Source organism: Natator depressus, chromosome 28 (assembly GCF_965152275.1).
Source record: "Natator depressus isolate rNatDep1 chromosome 28, rNatDep2.hap1, whole genome shotgun sequence".
Taxonomy (NCBI): domain Eukaryota; kingdom Metazoa; phylum Chordata; order Testudines; family Cheloniidae; genus Natator; species Natator depressus.
The window spans coordinates 6,334,984-6,352,751 of record NC_134261.1 but is presented as its reverse complement, the minus strand read 5'-3'; the positions used below and the strand labels follow the sequence as shown (position 1 = coordinate 6,352,751).

Here is a 17,768-nt window from a genome sequence, read left to right as displayed (position 1 = left end):
TTAAGGTCAGGCTTGACAAAGCCCTGGCTGGGATGATTAGTTGGGGATCGGTCCTGCTTTGAGCAGGGGGTTGGACTAGATGACCTCCTGAGGTCCCTTCCAACCCTGATATTCTATGATTCTATGAAAATGGGAAATGACTGCACAGGAAGGAGTACTGTGGAAAGGGATCTGGGCGTCACAGTGGATCACAAGCTAAATATGAGTCAACAGTGTAACGCTGTTGCAAAAAAAGGAAACATCATTCTGGGATGTATTAGCAGGAGTATTGTAAGTAAGAGGCGAGAAATAATTAATCCGCTCTACTCCGTGCTGATTAGGCCTCAACTAAAATATTGTGTCCACTTCTGGGCGCCACATTTCAGGAAAGATGTGGACAACTTGGAGAAAGTCCAGAGAAGAGCAACAAAAATGATTAAAGGTCTAGGAAACACGACCTGTGAGGGAAGCCTGAAACATGATAACAGTTTTCAAGGACATAAAAGGTGGTTACAAGGAGGAGGGAGAAAAATTGTTCTCCTTAACCTCTGAGGATAGGACAAGAAGCAATGGGCTTACATTGCAGCAAGGGTGGTTTAGGTTGGACAACAGGAAAAACTTCCTAACCGTCAGGGTGGTGAAGCACTGGAATAAATTGCTTAGGGAAGAGAATCTCCATCAGTGGGGATTTTTAAGAGCGAGCTGGACACACATGTGTCAGGAGGAAAGGTCTAGATAATACGTTGTCCTGCCATGAGTACAGGGGGAAATCTGCTATCTGTGGGCATTTGCTACAGCAGATATCAGGTTCTTACGCTCTACTACGTATTGATAACTGATACCAGTAACACATTCCTACAGGGAGTCCTCCTCTCTGGATCCAGCCAGGGGCAGCCTGCCTGCACCCCAAACTCCTCATCCCCGGCCCCGCCACACCCCAGAGCCCTCACCCCCCCACACCCGAACCCTCTGCCCCAGCCCTGAGCCCCTCCCACCCCCCAAATCCCTGAGCCCCAGCCAGAGCCCTCGCCCCCCCACACACTCCAACCTTCTGCCCCAGCCCTGAGCCCCCTCCTGCATCATGAACCCCTCATTACCAGCCCCACCCCAGAGCCCTCACATTTTTACATTATTTAAAATATATATATATATATTTTATATATATATATATATAAGCAGATATATCTGCTTACAAGGCAGGTGTGTGTGTGTGTGTGGGTGTGGGGGGGAGACTTGGACCTGTTCTGGGCACCACCAAAAATTATACAAACTTGCCACCCCTGGGGATTTGGAGGACAAAGAGTAACGTTCCTACTGGGAAATCAGCTATGGCTGTAGAAATACCCACACAGATTCAGAAGACCTGTCCAGTCACTTCTCCACTGCCAGGTTCAGATTCGTTTGCCAATCTGCTTTATTTACTGACAGCTGTAGGAACCGATAGCCAGGAGTAATTTCCCCTTAGGGCGTTCTTGCAGGTGTGCAGGTGTTTTCACCCGGAACTCACTCCTGTGAAGCTCCAGAGTGAGAGAGTGAAAGATGGAAGGCAAACACGTGAGGCCAGAGTCGGTGCAACTGATGCAGGGAGGGGGAGATTTTCTAAAGCTTCTAAGGGATTCAGGAGCACAAGCCCTGTTGATCCTAACTCCCCTGGGTTTATGAAAATCTCCCCCTCTGAGTGTAAATTGCACCTGTCTGTGCCCATGATGCCTTTTGCATCCCAGACGGGAGGGAGCTGACCCCACGGGAGGGCAGGTGAGGCCGCTACTGCCCTCAGGGCGTTTCTGGCGGGGAGAGGGTAGCTTTACCTCTCACTGGCACTCTGTCAGCGGCCACCACTGATTGCAGGTGCTCACCCACCAGCCCTGTTCCCTCCTCCCCTCTCCACCATGCACACTGATGGCCTCCATTCACTGACCCCATCCCTGGACAATGCACAACCCAGGGCAATGCAGACAGCCCCCCTGGCTGCTTCCCTTACGTCACTTCATCTATTCTCCTACCCCACACATGGCCGCTGATTCTGTGGGCATTCAGCCCCAAAGTGTCATGTGTGATGCTCACATGTGTCGACACACTCATTTCACCATGGCCTCTCCTGGACCTGCCCACTTGGTCTCTCCTTTCCGGTACCCCGAAAGGGGACAGTCATGTCCCTCATCACTGTCAAAGAAGCCGGCCACACCTCCTCCATCCCCATCCTCCTCAAGGAGGCTGGCCATGCTCCCTCCATCCATCCCCCTCCGTCTCCATGTACATCCATCCTAAGTGCTCTGCTTCCCTCTACTGGGTCCAGGCGTACCCTGTGCACCAAGATTTGAGGACTTCAGTTACTCAGCCAGAGGTTCGGGGTCTATTACAGGAGTGGGTGAGTGAGGTTCTGTGGCCTGCGATGTCCAACAGATCAGACTAGATGATCGTGATGGCCCCTTCTGGCGTTACAGTCTATGTGAGGGTTCAGCTTGGCAAGAGCTGGGGCTCTGCCAAGCCATGCTGCCAGAGAGTCCAGCTTTGCTCACTGTCTCCCTGTCCCTTTTTTGTCTTTGTTCCTGTGTTCCTGTGAGCCCAGTTCTTTAACAAAGACAACTGACACCTTCCTCCTTGCTCTCCAGCTCCATGCTTTTGTTCCACTTCACTGCAGAGAGATGAGGGGAAGAAACTTGCTCTAGGAGTTGACGTTCAGGCCCTGAAGCTTCCCATTGATCTAGGTTGATTCAAGCCCAGACAGTCCAAGTGTTTCTATGTTTCAAAAACTTAGTCTGATTTCATGTCCATGGGAAATTAGATATAAAGCATGAAATTTTACTATGAGGGTGATTAATCATTGTAACAAACTACCAAGGGAAGTGGCGAATTGTCCAGCTCTTGTTGTCTTCAGATCAAGCTTCGGTGCTGGGGTGCTGTCTACAGGGGAAGGTGACCATCTACTCTCATATGGTCACCACTTTTACAAAATTGTGATAAATCTTGTACAAAGAATACCTTGTACGGTAAGTCGTAATCTGCTGCATATTATTATTTTGTTATAACGTGTGTATCAACGCTGCGTAGGGAGTTATGAAATTTTGCTGTATGTTTGTAACTCAAACGTATTGTGAGTCTGAGAAACGCCCAAAGGCCTTTGCCTTTCGTATAACTATGAATAACTGATGGCAAACCACGTACACCAAGGAACTGTCTGACCCCTGATGTGCTGGCCGCCACTTCCCACAGCTCCCATTGGCCAGAAACAGTAAACCGCAGCCCCCGGGAACTGCGGGCGGCCGTGCCTGCGGATGGTCGATGTAAACGAACTGTCTCACGGCCCGCCAGTGGATTACCCTGACAGGCCACAAAGATTGCCAACCGCTGCTCTAGATGATGTTACGTTGATGTGTGTGACCAGGAAGCAGAGAAGGAGCTTGTTCAGAAAGACGAAGGGCAGCCCAGCAAGCAATGCTGTGACGCCCCCGCCCCGCCCCGAGGTAGCAAGATCCCCAGAGAACCCTCACCTGAGACAGATGTTACAGGGAGAGGGAGCTGCTTTCCCCAAAATAATAAGTGGCCTAAGCCTACCACACTCAAGGGCTTTGCCTGAACCAGCTTCTTTTCCTTAATATCGCCATTCTTATTTATCCGTTCACTGGGAGTATGGTAACACCTAAATGCCCCAGCCGAGATGGGGGCCCCATCGTGCTGGGCCCTGGACACTCCAATAGTGAGAGACCATCCCTGCCCTGGAGAGTTTCTTACAACCAGACAGCAGCTCTGGGGTTTTAGCCACAGCAACCTCTAACCCTGCTCAGAACCGGGGCAGACACGAACTGTGGAGGAAATCCCTTCCCTTTCGGTGTATGGTAGGCAGCCGTAAGGCTGGTTACCTCCTCCCCCCTGCCCCACGGCACTATCGCTGCATCACACTCACTCACCGTCTGGTTTGTTATTTCTCCTGTTCCCCAGACCCAGCTACGATGACGGGGAAGAGTCCCTCGTTCTCCCCCGGCTCCACAGCGAGCTCCGCTCTGCCTGGCTACGTCGCTCTCTGCCTCCTTCTGCAGGTTCACAGGCTGGTGTCAGGTGGGTGCACGGAGACCCCCCATTCTGTGCAGTCCCACAAGGACCAGTTCTCTGCCTCCTGCCCTTGTCCTCCCTCTCCATCGTCTCTAAGTTTTTGCCTTTCGAGTGACCACCTACGTAGTGATGATCTGTTTGCATATCTTTACACTTTGTAAGCCCTTACACCATCCCTACAGCAGCTGGGGCGGTCCCTGAGTCGGCGTATCAGAGAATCAGGCCCCCCATGCCGTTGCCCCCAGGGCGTCCATGAGAAGCGTTGAGCCATATTCAGAACTAACACAAGTAATGCATAACATTCACATATGAACCCTGTCCTCATCCACACGTGGAGGGCACTGCATGGGTACCTGCCATGCGTTCTAATACAAGATACTCTCTCTTACTGTGTGTCTTACTGCGGAATTAACGCACCTCTCAACCCCTCTTTGATTTAATTTACACGTTTCGCAGCACAGTTCACAGTGACCGGACCTGATCATCCAATCACCGCATCTGTCGGTGGGGAGGCCGCCCTGCCCTGCCACCTCTCCCCCAGGATGGACGCTCAGAGCATGGCGGTGAGATGGTTCCGATCCCAGCACTCTGCAGTTGTGCACCCGTACCATGATGGGCAGGACTGGTACGGAAATCAGATGTTGGAATATCAAGGAAGGACGGAGCTGCTGAAAGATGACCTCACCCACGGAGGTGTTTCCCTGAGAATATATGATATCCGACCTTCTGATGAGGGGCAGTACACTTGTTTATTTCAATCACTTACCTTTTTTCACGAAGCCTCCGTGCTCCTGCAGGTGGAAGGTTAGTAACTTGTCTCAGAGCTGTTTTTACTTCAGACACATTGAAGGGCTTGCTGAAATGCTCGGTACTCTGAGAATGCTTCTAAACTTTGGTTTGCAAGTGAAGGTTACGGAAGAGTTCAGCTTTCATGCGTGTCCATTAGGTGGTTCTTACTCCTGCTCAAACTATCAGTCCCCTGGGATACGTAGCAGTTTATCCATGGTCCTTAGAGACAATGAAGGATATGCACATATGATAAAACAGCAATCAATAAGAGACAGTGGGGCCAAAGGGACTGGGAGTCAGGAGCCCTGGGCACTGTTCCTGGCTTTGCAACTGAACCGTTTTGTGACCTTGGGAAAATCTCTCTGCCTCGGTTTCTCGTCTGTGAGCAGTGCCCAGCACACTGGCATCATGATCTCAGTTTGGGCCTCTAATCTCTGTCATAATTAAAACTGGCTGAGCTTGTGCAGGCTTTAGACTCCAGAACACAGGGTTTCTCCGTCCATCGGTCTGTCTGTAACACAATAACTTCTGAATGCCACCTCTGATCAATTCCAAAATTTTAGGGAATTTTCTTGGCATCAAAGGCTAGAATTCTGTTGATCTTGGGGACAATCAGAAAACAAAAATGGGGGACATATGGGGCTGCTATCTGTTGATGGCACCCATTAACACCTTGAAGCATAACAGCCCTGCTCATCCTGCCAACAGAGTTTATCATGTTGACACCTCCAGTGATAGAAGAGAAATGATTGTTCTCCCTCCATGGGGTGGATACTCAGCCAGCAGGGGCAGCCAGAGGGAGAGTAGAGAGGTGGAGACTTCCTTCCTTCCTTCCTCCTTCCCAATGTCCTGCCTCCTCAACACCTGCTCCAGATGGCGGAGAGGGCACCAACCATCCACCCTACCCTTCCAATCTATGGGGGAGAAGAGACACCCAGAAACCATGGCATGATGGGAAGGATGAGGACCCAGTGTGGAGGACATGGAAATAGGACAGTAAAGGGACAGCGTGGGTGGAAGTGGGAATGGGATTGTGCAGACAGAACCCCTGGTATGTGGGAGATTGGGGGGAGTTGCAGGGAGTCCCTGAAATAGAGGGGGATGGGACAGTGACTTGTGGGGGGTATGGAGGCATGCAAGGAGCCCCTCATGCAGGCGATGCACTCAGCCTAAACAAGATACAAAGTGTGTGAATTAACACCTTTGTGATTTCAGTGCAAGTCTGTGTGTGTGTCTTTTCAGATTAACAGTGTCCCATTTCACAACTGATTTAAATTAAATAAAAATTAGACACTCTTCATCCAAAAGAAGAGTGTTACATGCTGACTTGCACTGAAAGAACCAAAGATGTGAGTTGAAATTGGTTTAGTTTCCCTGGTGCCAGTTTGTGAGTCGACTAGCCCTGAGACTCAAATACTCTCATTAACACAAGATTTACTGAGAATGGAGAGCATCGATCTATTAAAACAAAAAGAAATGGTCTCTATAACCAATCTAGCCTGACACTACAGAGCTCTTCTAGGCCTAAGCAAAGCCCAGAGCGTCAATGTGAGGCTTTACGCTGTCTTCAAGGGGCTCTGGATCAAGCCTTGAGAGTGGATAGAACAATACCATACATCGGGGTGGCCAACTTGAGCCTGAGAAGGAGCCAGAATTTACCAATGTACCTTGCCAATAATATGTCAGCAGCCCCCCATCAGCTCCCCCCACCCCCGTCTCTCCCAGTGCCTCCCACCCACCAGCAGCCCCGCCGATGAGCGCCTCCCCGCACCTCCCGATCAGCTGTTTCGTGGCGTGCAGGAGGCTCTGGGGGGAAGGAAGGAGGAGCGAGGGCACGGCAGGCTCAGGGGTGGGGGCGGGAAGGGGCGGAGTGGGGGCAGGGCCTGTGGCAGAGCCAGGGGTTGTGCAGTGAGCCACCCCCCGACACATTGGAAAGTTGGCACCTGTCGCTCCAGCCCCGGAGTCGGTGCCTAGACAAGGAGCCGCACTTTAACTTCTGAAGAGCCGCACGGGGCTCCGGAGCCCCAGGTTGGCCATCCCTGCCAAACATCATCTCCTCCTTACCTTGGTCAGTGCTCTTACATCTTCCAGGTGTCCCAGACTTTCCTAGTTTACAAGAATCCATGTCCTCCCCTGATTCCCAAAGGGGTGTTCTCCCAAGCTGTCCCCAACTCTGGTAAGGGTTCACTGCTTAACTGGCCTATCACACTCATGGACTCACATTCAGTTATTAGTAAATTTCTTGAAGATACTGTCATGAAACATTTGGCTTATAACACATTATTGTAGAATTAACATCGGTTCATTGCATTCCCCTCCAGGTTTGGGCTCTGGCCCGGACATCTCTGTAGAGGGACATCAGGATGGAGGGATCAAGGTGGTGTGTCGATCATCCGGATGGTACCCACAGCCCGAGGCTCAGTGGAAAGATCTCCATGGGCAGCTCTTACCATCAGCCTCTGAAAAAATATCCCAAGAGGCCAACGGCTTGTTTCAAACAGAGATTGCCATTGTTCTAACAGAAGAGTCCAACCAGAAAGTGTCCTGCTGTGTCAGGAACCCGCGTGTCAACCAGGAAAGAGAGTCAACAATTTCCATAGCAGGTCAGTGCCCGTCCATGCCGCACATGGATAGACTGAGACACTGCAGATGTTAGTGGGGAGTACTTACTAGAGTGTCTCCTATTAGTGAAATCTTGAGCATCCTCAACTCTCTTTGGATGTATCTGGTGACTAAAAAATAGTTCTGTATAACGTTTGTGGACAATCTAGACTGACATGTAAAAGCTACCTCGAGTTAACTGACAGTTTACTCCAGGTAAAAAACTCTGGTGTAGACAAACCCTTGACTTCAATCGTAGCTGAGGGTGTTTAGCCCCTTGTGGGCTTGAACTCCATTGGCCAGAAAAAGTCAGCAGCCAGCAATCTCCTTTCTTCTCCGTGGGGCTGGAGGGGGAATTCTCCTTTGTTCCCAACGGGAGTTGCTGGGTGTTGAGCATTTTTGAAAAAATCTAGCCACTAATCCTGGCTACCCTTTCCTGGCTACCCTACGGCATGCCCAGTGTATCAGTTTCACAGAGTCACCTTTGACTCCCTTCCTGGTCTTCCTTGAGGGCACCCAGTTAAGGTTTCCAGCTCCCAGTTGTCATCTCTTTTAGGCAGATACCTGCATCTCTCTCCCTCCAGACTGGGGGCTTGGACTTGCAGTCCCCTCTGCACCTCACTGTGATTCCCCCAGCAGGTCTAGTCAGGCTCCAGCACGAGTGTAAAGAAGGTGCTGTCCATTTGCTCACCCAGGAAGAAAGCCCTGTCCCTTGAGTCTGTTTTAACTGCCTTTTATTCCAAAAGTCTCACTTTGTCCCCCAACCTCCTGGAAACAGGTAAAACCAGTCCCTCCCCCTATTCCCCAGAAGGTCAAGCTTCAAGGACTGGGGAATTTGCAGAGCCACTGTTGGGGAATATTGTATGAATCACCTCCTAGTGATTCTAGATTCTGTAGGAAACCCCTGCCCCCAGTGAGCAAGGAACGCACCGAGTATGTCTACACTGCAATGTAAACCCACCCTGAGACTCAGGCTTTGTTGTTATTAAAATCCCTGTGTGGTTGAGCTTCCCTGAGCACAGGAGAGTGTGGAGCATCAGTAACTGGTTACAGCATTCTGATCTCGAGGGCCAGTCTGCACTGATTGCAGCCCTGACATCCGTTAGAGAAGCCTAGGGGCTGCTCTAAGTTACACCCGTGGCAGATGGGTGTAATGGAGCTCTGCCATGCCCCCTCCCTACCACTAATATCCCCATTCTCATTAATTAACCATATTTAGTAACCAGATTAGCACCTGGAATTTCATTGGCTTAATAATAAAACTCAAAGGAGTCACATTTCACGTTGTATTTCCCTGTGAGATTCTTTTAACCAGTCACAGTGTCACCATTTTCTCAATGTCCTGTCTTCATTCTACATGCGTTTGTTCCTAAATCAATCTTATCTCTTGCAGATCTCTTTTTTCCGCGGGTCTCTCCCTGGGTGGTGGCTCTGGGAGTGATCCTGGCTCTTCTCATTGCCCTGGCCATCTATTGCATCTGGACACAACACAGAGCAAAAGGTAAAGTAACAAGAAGGGAGAATGCAGTGCGCTAGGGGAAAGATTTGCCTCAGCCATTACTGGGCAGTTGCCATCCACAGCCAATTATCTCCAGCCGCGAGGATTGCTGGTGCATGCATCAGTGTCATCCCGAGAGGGATTTCTGAAAATGTGCCTCCAGAAATTCTTTCTGATGACATGGAACCACACCCTGGGTCCAATGCAAAATTAGGCATCATTCCCAGAACACCTCTGTATGCCCCTTGTGGAAAGAGAACAGGAGGACTTGTGGCACCTTAGAGACTAACAAATTTTTTAGCGCATAAGCTACAGCCCACTTCCTCGGCATCAGAGAAAGGTGTGGAAAGGTAAGTACAAGCAGCATGCTGAAGCCACTCTGCTCTGATTCCACATGGCCACAGTCTCAGAGTATTTAATTCATGTCATTAGCTCTGTCAGTGGTGTCTGGACAAAAAACAACGGCATGACCATACGGAATCAGACCACAGGTCCATCCAGTCCAGTGTCCTGTCTCTGACTGTGGCAAGCACCAGCTGCTTCAAAAGGAAGGTGCAAGAAGTCCTGCAGTGGCCAGTTATGGAATAACTTGCCACAAGGGAAGCTTCCCTCTGCCTGCCATCAGTTATGCTGAGGCTCTGAAGCGTGAAGGTTTGTAGTCCTTCCAAAATGAGAGAATAACCAGAGAGCAAAGATTCTCTTGTAGGCAATGGCAATAGTGTAAAGAAAGAGCTGAAGTCCTCCTCCTAGTCCTTCAGGGGCTCAGAAGGTACTTTGGACTCAATAGACAGTCAAGAAATCTCCGCTGCACCTTGAGGCAGGAAGTCCATCTTCATATGGACTCGGATGACCTACAGTTAACAGCATGGGCATCGCAGGAGACGTGCAAGTCTGCAGGGAGTATCCAGACAGATCTCAACCTGGGAATTTCATTGTATTACATTTCAGAAGTGGGGGGAAGAGAAAGCTCTCTGCGGCAGGTTCTGTCTCTTTGTTTGTGACGTGCCCAGCACAATGGGGCCTCATCTCTGGATGCTACCACATTACAAATAATAAAGACCACAATGTTCTAGTAATCTCAGCTACACGAGCGTTCTTCCAGGGTGATTATAGGGGTCCTACAACCTAGCACCACAGAAAAGTGGGTAACAGCCTGAGTGGGGCTGTGTAGGCAGGCATATTGGACTCCCCAGCTGAGTATTGTCAGGTGTCAAGATTCTTCATATTGGCCAGATGACACAAGCCTGTGGCTAGCCTTTCTAGCTGCCACTACCTCAGAAAGACAGCCTCCAAGTTCCTGCTGCATGTCCCTTATGGGCTCAAGATGACATGAGCAGCCAGCTAGACAAAGGCACCTCCACTCCCTCTCTGAGCTAGGGCACCCACCACCTGCCCCAGCCCTACGGGGGGCTGTTTCCCAGGTATCACTAGGACCAGGGGCAGGCACCAGCCACAAGGTCAGGAGCTGGCCTAGGATGGAGCCAACCAGATCCTATCCCTTATCCAGCCAGATCAATGCCCCATTACCATTGCTCACTTCCTGCCCCCATCCCCACAGTCAGGAGGTGGGGGGAGCGGTGGCCATTCAGGGGATGGGTACAGAGGGGAGCAGACAGGGAACTGGATAAACAGAGACCTTCTCTACCCCACTCCCACAACAGCCAGATCTGACAGGAGTGTGACGGGGCCCAGGCAGTGAGGATGGCCCCTTGGGGAGACACGCAGAGCAATCCCTAGAAGTGATAGTCAGTGGGGCCCAGACAGTAGGGATGCTGAGTGAAGGAACATCAAGACAGATCTGTCTGTGTGTCCTGTTTGTCTGTCTGCCTCGCTTGCATAAATTACATGAATAGCGGGAACTGCACCATGAGCACAACAAGGTGAAATCTCACCTCTTTTTCTCCCTTCTCTCTTAGAGACCCTGCAAACTGATATGAAGAAACAGAAGGGTAAGTGTCTGGACCCACTACATTACCTGAGAGTAGGGTCATCTCAAACAGAGCAGGGCGAAATCTCACCTTTATTAACGAAGTACTCGAACAATTTACCAAGGGTTGTTTGTGGTGGATTCTCCATAATTGGCAGTTTATAAATCAAGACTGGATGTTCTTCTGTAAGAGCTGCCATAGGAATTACTGTGGGGCAGTTATCTGGCCTAAGTTATATAGGAGGTCAAACTAGATGATCACAATGGTCCCTTCTGGCCTTAGAACCTATATATCACCTCTGCCCTTTTATCCCTCTAGGGATTCGCTAACTGAAATGGAGAGTGTCACGGAGTGTGGGGGAGTCCAGGCCCTGCACCCCTCTTCCTGGGATTCACTGAGACTCTCAGCCAGCCAGTAAAACAGAAGGTTTATTGGACAACAGGAACACAGTCCAAAACAGAGCTTGTGGGGACACCCAGGACCCCTCAGTGAAGTCCTTCTGGGGGAGCAGGGAGCTTAGACCCCAGCCCTGGGGTTCCCTGTCTTCCTCCACCCAGCCCCAAACTGAAACTAAACCCACCGAGCAGGTTCCCTGCTGCAGCCTCCATCCACATTCCTGGGCAGAGGTGTCACCTCCCCCTCCCCCTCCTGGCTCAGGTGACAGGCTCTCAGGTCTCCCGTCCCCAGGGCACATTCCCAGGTCAACACTCCCCCCTCCCTGCTGCGTCACATCGTCACATCTCTCCCCCCTTCGAGACTGAACTGAGCGGGGTCACTGTGACCAGTGACCTGGGGAAGTTCGGGGCCCCCTCTCCGGGACAGCACATCCGCTATCAGGTTGGCACTTCCCTTCACATGGACCACGTCCATGTCGTAATCCTGCAGGAGCAGGCTCCACCTCAGGAGCTTGGCGTTGGCTCCTTTCATCTGGTGCAGCCAGGTCAGGGGAGAGTGGTCGGTGTACACGGTGAAGTGTCGCCCGAAGAGATAGGGCTCCAGTTTCTTGAGGGCCCACACCATGGCCAGGCACTCCTTCTTGATGGCCGCGTAGTGTTGCTCCCGGGGTAGCAACTTCTTGCTCAGGTACACGATGGGGTGTCTCTCCCCCTTTTTATCCTCCTGCATTAACACCGCCCCCAGTCCCGTGTCGGAGGCGTCGGTGAACACCACAAAGGGCTTGTCAAAGTCTGGGTTTGCTAGAACTGGGCCACTGACCAGAGCCTCCTTCAGCGCCCGGAAAGCCTCCTGGCACTGCTCGGTCCAGACCACCTTGTCTGGCTTCCCCTTCTTGCATAGCTCAGTGATGGGGGTGGCTATGGCGCTAAAGTGGGGCACAAATCTTCGGTAGTATCCTGCCATCCCAATAAAGGCTTGGACCTGCTTTTTGGTGTGGGGAGCGGGCCAGTCTCTGATCACCTCCACCTTGGCCGGTTCCGGCTTTAGGCGGCCGCTCCCCACCCAATGGCCCAGGTAAGATACTTCAGCCATCCCCACCTTGCACTTCTCCGCTTTGACAGTCAGCCCAGCCCCCTGGAGTCGGTCCAGCACTTGTCTAACCTGGGACACGTGGTCCTCCCAGGTCTGGCTAAAGACACAGATGTCGTCAATATACGCCACGGCAAAACTCTCCATCCCCCTCAGGAGCTGGTCCACCAGGCGCTGGAAGGTGGCCGGTGCTCCCTTGAGGCCGAAAGGCAGGGTCAGAAACTCAGAGCCCCAGAGGGGTGATAAAGGCCGATTTCAGCCGGGCATCTGCATCCAGCGGCACTTGCCAGTAGCCCTTTGTAAGGTCCATGGTGGTAAGGTACCGAGCTCCTCCCAGCTTGTCTAGGAGCTCGTCCGGCCTGGGCATGGGGTAGGCATCCGATACAGTGATGGCATTGAGCTTCCGATAGTCCACACAGAACCGGACTGACCCATCCTTTTTGGGGACCAGCACCACCGGCGAGGCCCAAGGGCTGGCCGATGGCTGGATCACCCCCAAAGCCAGCATGTCCCGGACCTCTCTTTCCAGGTCCTGAGCAGTTTTCCCTGTGACTCGGAAGGGGGAGCATCTTATCGGCGGGTGCGACCCTGTCTGCACCCGGTGGACAGTCAGATTAGTGCGTCCAGGCTGGTTGGAAAACAGCTGTCGGTACGGATGCAGCACCCCCCTGACCTCAGCTTGCTGGGCAGGGGTGAGCTGATCCGAGAGGGGGATTGTTTCCAGGGGGGAACCAGCTCTGGTCCCAGGGAATAGATCTACTAAAGGGTCATCTCCCTGCTCCTCCCACTGACCACACACAGCTAACACCACCTTCCCCCTGGCATAATATGGCTTCATCATATTCACATGGTACACCCGGCGGTGGTGGGCCCGGTTCGACAGCTCCACCACATAGTTTACCTCATTGAGCTGCTTGACGACCTTGAACGGGCCCTCCCAGGCGGCCTGTAGTTTGTTCTTTCTCACGGGGATGAGAACCATCACCTGATCCCCGGTGGCGTAGGCACGGGCCCGCGCCGTGCGGTCATACCAGACCTTCTGCTTCCTCTGGGCTCTGGCCAGATTCTCCCTGGCCAGGCCCATGAGTTCAGCCAGTCTCTCTCGGAAGGTCAGGACATACTCCACCACTGACTCTCCATCGGGAGTGGCCTTCCCCTCCCACTCGTCTCTCATCAGGTCCAGGGGGCCCCTCACCCTCCTTCCATATAACAGTTCGAAAGGCGAAAATCCGGTAGACTCCTGGGGCACCTCCCTGTACGCGAACAGCAGGTGAGGTAAGTACTTGTCCCAATCCTGCGGGTGCTGGTTCATAAAGGTTTTCAGCATCATCTTTAGCGTCCCGTTAAACCTCTCCACCAGCCCATTGGACTGGGGGTGATACGCTGAGGCCCAGTCATGCCGGACCCCACATTTCTCCCACAAGCACCGGAGCAGGGCCGACATGAAGTTGGAGCCTTGGTCTGTCAAGACTTCCCTGGGGAACCCCACTCGGCTGAAAATGGTCAGGAGCGCATCTGCCACGGTGTCTGCTTCAATGGAAGCTAAGGGCACTGCCTCGGGGTAGCGGGTGGCGAAATCTACCACCACCAGAATGTATTTCTTCCCCGACCGGGTCGTCTTGCTGAGAGGCCCCACGATGTCCATGGCCACCTTCTGGAAAGGCTCCTCTATGATGGGCAAAGGTCTCAACGCCGCTTTCCCCTTGTCCCGGGCCTTCCCCACCCTTTGACAGGGGTCACAGGATCGGCAATACTGCCGGACGGTGGTAAAGACCCCGGGCCAGTAAAAGTTCTGTAGCAACCTCTGCCGGGTGCGCCGGATTCCCTGGTGCCCTGCGAGGGGGATGTCATGGGCCAGGGACAGGAGCTTGCGGCGGTACTTCTGGGGGACCACCAGCTGCCTCCTGATCCCACAGGACTCCCCTTCCCCTGGGGGAGCCCATTCTCGGTACAGGAACCCCTTCTCCCACAGGAACCTCTCCTGGCAGCCTCTCCTCATGGTCCGTCCCTCACTGAGGTCGGCCAGGTCCCTGAGCTTCTGCAAGGAGGGATCTTTCCTCAACTCGGCCTGGAACTCAGCGGCTGGGGAAGGGATGGGGCCCGGTTCCCCCTCCGTGGCCAGGTCTGAGGCCGCAGCCTCTCTGAGCCGTGCCCCTCGGCGCTCCCTCCCCACCCGAGTAGGGTCTCGCGCCTCCAGTGTGGTACCCTCCCCAGGGTCAGGTCGCAGTGCCCCTCGCCGGCTCTGGCTACGGGTCACAACCAGGGCGGTCTGGGGGTCGCTTGGCCAGTCCTCTAGGTCTCCCCCCATCAAAACTTCAGTGGGCAAATGGTGGTGTACCCCCACATCCTTGGGGCCCTCCTTGGTCCCCCATTTCAGGTGTACCCTTGCCACGGGCACCTTAAATGGGGTCCCGCCCACCCCCGTCAGGGTCAGGTAGGTGTTGGGCACCACCCGATCTGGGGCCACCACCTCGGGCCGGGCCAGCGTCACCTCCGCGCCCGTATCCCAGTATCCATTGACCTTCCTCCCATCCACCTCCAGGGGAACAAGGCACTCTGTCCGGAGGGACAGCCCCGCACCCACCCTGTAAACCGAGCACCCTGAGTCCAGAGCCTCCAGCCCTCTGGCGGGGCTGGCTGGGGGTACTCTTCCCTCCTGAGCAGGTGGCAACCTGGTAGCCCCCCTTTCCTGGGTCGCCTGCCCCTCGTCCAGCTGAGTCCCTACCCAGTTAACCCTGGGTAGGTTGGGTCTGCTCAGTTTGTCCCGGAGCCCGGGGCACTGGGCCTGTACGTGGCCTCTCTGGCCACAGTGATAGCAGCTCAGGTCACGTTGGTCCCCTCGAACGGGTCGGAGGGGCCCGACACCAGGCGTTCCCCTTTGGAGGGGGTTCTCCCTATTTCCCCGCTGGGAGGCCCCATGGTGACTCTCTCTCTGCATCGGGGGGGGCCTGTTCTTTTGGGACTCCTCCCGGCTACCCCCTGACCGACTGTTCACAAACTCGTCGGCCAGCTGCCCTGCATGCTGGGGGTTCGCGAGCTTTTTGTCCACCAGCCACAGCCTCAGGTCGGAAGGGCACTGTTCATACAGGTGCTCCAGTACAAACAGGTCAAGCAGGTCCTCTTTAGTTTGGGCCCCCGCTGTCCACTTGCGGGCATATCCCTGCATCCGGTTGACCAGTTGTAGGTAGGTGACCTCAGGCGTTTTACGCTGACTCCGGAACCTTCTCCGGTACATCTCGGGGGTCAGCCCAAACTCACGGAGCAGGGCCTGTTTGAACAGTTCATAGTCCCCTGCCTCTGCCCCTGTCATCCGGCTGTAGACCTCCACGGCTTTGGGGTCCAGTAAGGGGGTGAGGAACTGGAGCCTGTCTGCAGGGTCAACCCTGTGCAGCTCGCAGGCATTCTCAAAGGCCGTCAGGAAGCTATCTATGTCCTCCCCCTCCTTCCGCTGGGCCAGGAAGCACTTATCAAAGCTCCTTGCAGTCTTGGGTCCCCCCTCACTCACCGCAGCCGGGGCCCCACTGCTCCTCAGCCTGGCCAGCTCCAGTTCATGCCGTCTTTGTTTCTCCTTCTCCTGCTGCTCATGTTGACGTTCCCTCTCCTTCTCCTGACGCTCCCTCTCCTTCTCCTGCTGCTCATGTTGACGTTCCCTCTCCTTCTCCTGACGCTCCCTCTCCTTCTCCTCCTGCTCATGTTGACGTTGTTTCTCCTCATGTTGACGTTGTTTTTCATGATCCTCCAGCTCCCTCATTTTCCTCTCCCTCTCCCATTCCAGCCGCATCCGCTCCAGGGATGGGGAGCTCCGCTGGGAGGATCCCCTGCTGGCTGCTGGGGTCAGGGGGCCCTCGGTATTCGCTGGGCTTCCCACAACCCCTCCCCCAGGCATAGGTAGGAAGGGTCTCGGGGTGTCCTGGGCAGCAGTCTGACCCCTCCCAGCCTGGTCAGGCCCCAGGGCCCACGCTGCGTCCGCCGGGCGGCTTCCCTCAGGGACAGGGATCGGGTCATCCAAGCGATCCCTCTCCTCCAGCTGGGCAATCAGCTGTTCCTTGGTGGACCTCCCGACGCGCAGCCCCCTCTGCCTGCACAGCTCCACCAGGTCGCTCTTAAGGCGTTTAGCGTACATCTCCCGGCTGGCCACTCGCAGGCCGGGCAGCTGTCCACGGTTTCCAGGAAAAGCCCCTAGTGTGCCAGTCCTTCTTGAGGTCACCACCTCTTTGCCAGGGTCGAGCTGCAGACTCCTCCGCCCCTGGGACCGCTCGCTGCAATCCCCCGGGGGACCCTGTTACTGCAAAAGTCCTTCTCTCTGGTCACACACTCCCAGGGGTTAACCGCCCCCTGAAACCGTCTCTCTCTGAATCTTCAGCACGCCTGGTCCCCGTCAATCCCCCTTCGTTTTACTGTTCCCCAGTCACTTACTGCAGGAAGCGCCGTTCACGGGGTGCAGTAGATCCCACCGCTGCCACCAGTTGTCACGGAGTGTGGGGGAGTCCAGGCCCTGCACCCCTCTTCCTGGGATTCACTGAGACTCTCAGCCAGCCAGTAAAACAGAAGGTTTATTGGACAACAGGAACACAGTCCAAAACAGAGCTTGTGGGGACACCCAGGACCCCTCAGTGAAGTCCTTCTGGGGGAGCAGGGAGCTTAGACCCCAGCCCTGGGGTTCCCTGTCTTCCTCCACCCAGCCCCAAACTGAAACTAAACCCCCCCAGCAGGTTCCCTGCTGCAGCCTCCGTCCACATTCCTGGGCAGAGGTGTCACCTCCCCCTCCCCCTCCTGGCTCAGGTGACAGGCTCTCAGGTCTCCCGTCCCCAGGGCACATTCCCAGGTCAACACTCCCCCCTCCCTGCTGCGTCACATCGTCACAGAGAGTGAGAAAGGTGAGTGTCTGGGCCAGTTACATTCGCTGGGGGCGGGGGGTGGTCACCATCATTAACACGGCAGGATGAAATCTCACATCTCTCCCTTTTCTCCCCCTAGAGAAACTGCTATCTGAACTGGAGAAACAGAAAGGTCAGTGTCTGTGATCCACAAAACCCCTCTTGGCTGACGCCTAATCCTGTAGGCATCTAAACTCACCCAGGGCATAAACCGGAGCTATAAAAGTTCTCCAGTTTGTTGTCTAAGTTTCTGTCTCTGGGCATGCATGCGGCTGTCTCAGTCTAGGCATCTGAGCACCTATCTCCCTCCTGAGCCACAGCATGATCGACGAACCAGGGGAAGACGGGTGGAGAAGTGTCTCTCTCACCTATGGGGCCTGATATGGTAGTGGTGGGAGCAGAAGAGGACCTCCCTTATAACCTTTAACCCAACAGTTAGGGTACCCACCACGGTTGTGGGAGACTTTGGGCCAAGTCACCCCTCTGCCGGATGAGAAAGGATTTGGACAGGGATCTGCCACCTCTCGGATGAGTGCCTTAACCACTAGGCAATGGGATATT

At 54.0% G+C, this 17,768-nt stretch overlaps 1 protein-coding gene and 1 pseudogene across 1 annotated transcript in view; one reads left to right on the top strand and one right to left on the bottom strand.

Moving 5' to 3' along the window:
- The window catches only part of LOC141978793 (butyrophilin subfamily 1 member A1-like), a 31,122-nt pseudogene extending 28,921 nt beyond the window's left edge, over nucleotides 1–2,201 (bottom strand).
- A 1,622-nt stretch (nucleotides 2,202–3,823) lies between these two features.
- The window catches only part of LOC141978976 (butyrophilin subfamily 1 member A1-like), a 43,874-nt gene continuing 29,929 nt past the window's right edge, over nucleotides 3,824–17,768 (top strand). Inside the window, exons 1-6 of the mRNA XM_074941410.1 lie at nucleotides 3,824–4,035; nucleotides 4,486–4,833; nucleotides 7,140–7,421; nucleotides 8,813–8,920; nucleotides 10,834–10,866; nucleotides 17,308–17,340. Of these exons, the coding sequence (XP_074797511.1) occupies nucleotides 3,930–4,035; nucleotides 4,486–4,833; nucleotides 7,140–7,421; nucleotides 8,813–8,920; nucleotides 10,834–10,866; nucleotides 17,308–17,340 (910 nt within the window). The 5' untranslated portion in view covers nucleotides 3,824–3,929. The remainder of the gene's footprint in view (nucleotides 4,036–4,485; nucleotides 4,834–7,139; nucleotides 7,422–8,812; nucleotides 8,921–10,833; nucleotides 10,867–17,307; nucleotides 17,341–17,768) is intronic.